The sequence below is a fragment of the Myotis davidii genome, unplaced genomic scaffold (assembly GCF_000327345.1).
Source record: "Myotis davidii unplaced genomic scaffold, ASM32734v1 scaffold198, whole genome shotgun sequence".
Taxonomy (NCBI): Eukaryota; Metazoa; Chordata; class Mammalia; order Chiroptera; family Vespertilionidae; genus Myotis; species Myotis davidii.
Window position 1 is genome coordinate 596222 of NW_006291485.1, and position 3943 is coordinate 600164.

The 3943-nt window shown below is 48.1% G+C and overlaps 1 protein-coding gene across 1 annotated transcript in view; it reads left to right on the top strand.

The window, feature by feature from the left end:
* Positions 1–3381: 3381 nt before the first annotated feature.
* TRIM35 (tripartite motif containing 35) overlaps positions 3382–3943 on the top strand; it is a 19041-nt gene continuing 18479 nt past the window's right edge. Inside the window, exon 1 of the mRNA XM_006764765.2 lies at positions 3382–3916. Coding sequence (XP_006764828.1) covers positions 3482–3916 — 435 coding nt within the window. The 5' untranslated portion in view covers positions 3382–3481. The remainder of the gene's footprint in view (positions 3917–3943) is intronic.

Here is a 3943-nt window from a genome sequence, read left to right on the forward strand (position 1 = left end):
TACGACCACAAAGGGTTAAATTTAAAAAATTTGGCTCTCAGAAGAAATTTCAATCCTTGTACTGTTGATATTTGGCTCTGTTGACTAATGAGTTTGCTGACCACTGCCTTAGACTATCAAATTAAAAACTTTTAACAGCCAACACAACAATTGCTGTTCAGTGTGAACAAATCAAAATTATACCTATTTATGTATCAGATCAGCAAAAATGATATATTTTCTGGTGTGCCACAGAATTTTAGTAATTAGTTTATGTGTGCCATGAAATGGAAAAGGTTGAAAATTGCTTCCCTAGCTAGTGGTGGAGCTTGGACTAGAACCAAGTCCTTTCCAGATTCCCAGAAAGACTGAAGAACCTTACTGGTTTAATGTCAACCTTCGTATTCTACTTTTTAAAAAAGATACAATTAATTTCTACTCTTTACCCACTCAAAGTTTAAAGGAGAAAAACAACAAGACAAGGAAGATCCTTTAAGAACAGAATGAAACACATAGATAGCAAAACAGACAAACTCACAGAGCAACTGGGACACACAGATAAGAGAACACAATGAAAGAAAGAGACAAGAAAAGTCAAGTTTTTCCAGGGAATTGTTAGCCTCAACTTGTAGCCTTTTTGGAGACTGCCATTAAGATTAGCATTTGAACCAGGAACTATAACTTACCCGGGTTGGGGGCTCAATCCCCACTGGCGGGCGTGCAGGAGACAGCTGATCAATGATTCTCTCTCATTGTTTCTCTCTTCCTCTCCCTTCCTCTCTGAAATCAATAAAAACAAAAAAATAAAAAAAGATATGTAGGAACTGTCTTCCAACAGAAACCAGGAATGGGTGTGTCAAGGGAAAGGAATCCTATGTGTTAAAGCCAGAAACATTCTAACCTGTAAAGAATTTTTGTGAGTTTACTTGAGCCAAACTGTCAACAATTGCTGGGAAGCAGAACCTCAACATATTGAGATAATGCTCCAGAGAATGGCGGTTTTTCACCTAGTTTTATAAATTAACATCAAAGGAGAAGACATTCGTGGGTTTACATGAAATCCATTGGTGATAGGTTAGGGAGGTGGGAGAAAGCAAAGTGGGGAAACCTCTGGAACTGGATAAAAAGTGAAATGGTAAATACATGCTTCTTTCACTTAGGTGGGTACAGGATAGTTAACAGTCAACCATTAACACCTAAACAATAACAATGTGGGAATTTGTGGTCTCTCCCCTGGCACACTGGTTGTGCCCTGAGGAGTCCTGAAAAAATGGAAGCTATAGTTTCCTTGACATTCCAAAGGTCTGTTATCATAGATGTAAAAATAGGCTCAGTTAAGATCAAAGTTGATCTTTGTCAGCGAAGATACCAACCTAGGACATGACTACCCACTATAAACTGCTTTTATTTTTTTTTATTTTTTAAATGGATGATTCTTTCATATATATATGATTTTTTTTTTTTACAGAGAGGAAGGGGGAGAGATAGAAACATTGATGACAGAGAAACACCGATCAGCTGCCTTCTGCACACGCCCTACTGGGCATCAAGCCTGAAACCAAGGTACATGCCCTTGCCCTTGACTGGAATCAAACCTGGGGACCCTTCATTCCTCAGGCCAACGCTGTATCCACTGAACTGAACCAGTTAGGGATAAACTCCTTTCTAATTTCAAGACCATCCTTTGTGGTTACTTTAGGTCTGAGTTTCCAAGGCTGCCACGCAGGCCTTCCCTGAGTTGGTCAGGTTAGCATGTGGCCCCTTTACGTCCACATATGTCTGAAGGCTGTGATGTGATCCAACAGAGGCAGGAATGAGAGGTGGAAAGATCCAGGCATGCTGTACCAGGCTGGATTCTAGGTCCCAGAGCTAACTTTGCAGAAGTCCCTGCTTGTTGGGGCCCAACCCCAGCAGGTCCAGGGGTTCCCAAAAGTGTGGACGGAGGTAGCGTTCAGGTGATCATCATAGCCAGGTTCTCCAGTCAAGTTCTGTGTTTATTGTCTTGTTAAATCTGTATTTATACCAGTTGATTTTAACCCTATCAATTCTATTCCAAAGGTTAGGGCGTTTCTTACCTCCATTCCAAGGTTACTCTATTGTTCTATTAAGCTACAAGGAAGTAACTGAAGGAGATTATCCTAAGTAAAGATTATGTAGTTTAAGCGTGATTGTTCGTAAAGTGATTAATTACCCGCCTGGCACTTAGTTACGGGGTTTTATACCCTCCCTAACTCCATCACCTGGGGAAACAACCTTTCTCGGGGAGGTGGTCCTGTTTAAAACACATAGCGCTAAGAGGGGGAGCAAACATATGCCATATACGCCAGGTCCCTTGAAACATAAGCTGTGCAGATGTTTCTTCCCTAAAGTGACTGTGTCAAGCAGCAAGGGTGGACTGGCTTCCGGCACCTGCCTGATGTCATGAGCACTTTCCATACTTATTCCACTTTAATCCTAACATCTCAAGGAGAGAAGAGAGATTTTATCCAGGGGGAGGGTAATATTAAGTAAACAACTAATGCAAGAATGGGCACAGATCTATAAATCCTAAATGGTGCAAACACTAGCCACGCTGTGAAGACCAGACTCACCCCTAGCCGGTTTGGCTCAGTGTCTGCCTGCAGGTTGCAGGGTTCAATTCCCATCATGGGCATGTACCCGGGTTGCAGGCGCAATGCCCAGGCCCTGGTCGGGTGTGTGCAGGAAGCAACCAATCACACACACATGGATGTTTCTCTCTTGTCTCGCCCCTTCCTTTCCACCCTCTCTAAAAAAATAAAAATAAAAAAAGCCTGGCCTCCTGGCTCAGTGACTGATTGTGGAAACCTGAACCAGGAGATCACAGCTGGATTCCCAGGTTGGGGCTCATCCCCAGTAGGGGGTGTGCAGGAGGCAGCCAATCAAAGACTCCCATCATTGATGTTTCCATCTCTCTCTCCCCCTCCCTTCCTCTCTGAAATCAATAAAAACATTCTTTTAAATCAATGGGGTAAAATATCCTCGCGTGAGGATTAACTCTGGGGGGGGGCGGAAAAAAGGCTCTCATCTGAGCTCTACCTCGGATCCAGGAAGGGGGAGCTCTGGCTTTTCCTACCTCACGGGCCTCACGGGCCTCACGGGCCTGACTGACCTTCGGGGATTGGTTAAGGAAGGGGCTTATAGACTTCATTTCCCATTTCAAATCGGAAGTAGGTTTCCAGTGACATGGAATACCTACAGCGCCGCTGGGGAGTTTACTCCTCGCTAAATCCCGGTACCTTACGGGGTACTGGCAGCGTCATCGGAGCACATCAGCCCCGCCGCGCTCCTCCATGGTTTTCCGCCCCGACCGGAAGTGGGGCGGAGCCTCTGAGCATGCCCCGCAGGATTGGCCTGAGCGGCTGTCATTCAGCGCTTTGGAGGGAAAGGGCTGGGCCGCGCTCACCAGAAGTCCCCGGAGCAGGGACGGGGCTGAGCAGGAGTGGCAGCGGAAGCTGCGGGCACCCAGCAGACAGTGGGTGCCATGGAGTCGGAACCCTCGCTGTCCCCCACGCTTTCCCGCTCCATCAAGGAGGAGCTGCTCTGCGCCGTCTGCTACGACCCCTTCCGGGATGCGGTGACGCTGCGCTGCGGCCACAACTTCTGCCGCGAGTGCGTGACCCGCTGCTGGGAGGTGCAGACGACGCCCACCTGCCCAGTGTGCAAGGACCGGGTGGCGCCCGCCGACCTGCGCACCAACCACACCCTCAACAACCTGGTGGAGAAACTGCTGCGCGAGGACACCGAGGGCGGGCGCTATGCCGGCCACCGCTCCCCGCGCTTCTGCCGCGCGCACCGCGGCCAGCTCAGCCTCTTCTGCATTGAGGACAAGGAGCTGCTGTGCTGCTCGTGCCAGGCCGACCCCCGGCACCTGGGGCACCGCGTGCAGGCGGTGAAGGACACTGCCCACGACTTTCGGGTAAGCGCGGCCGGGTGAGGGAGGCGG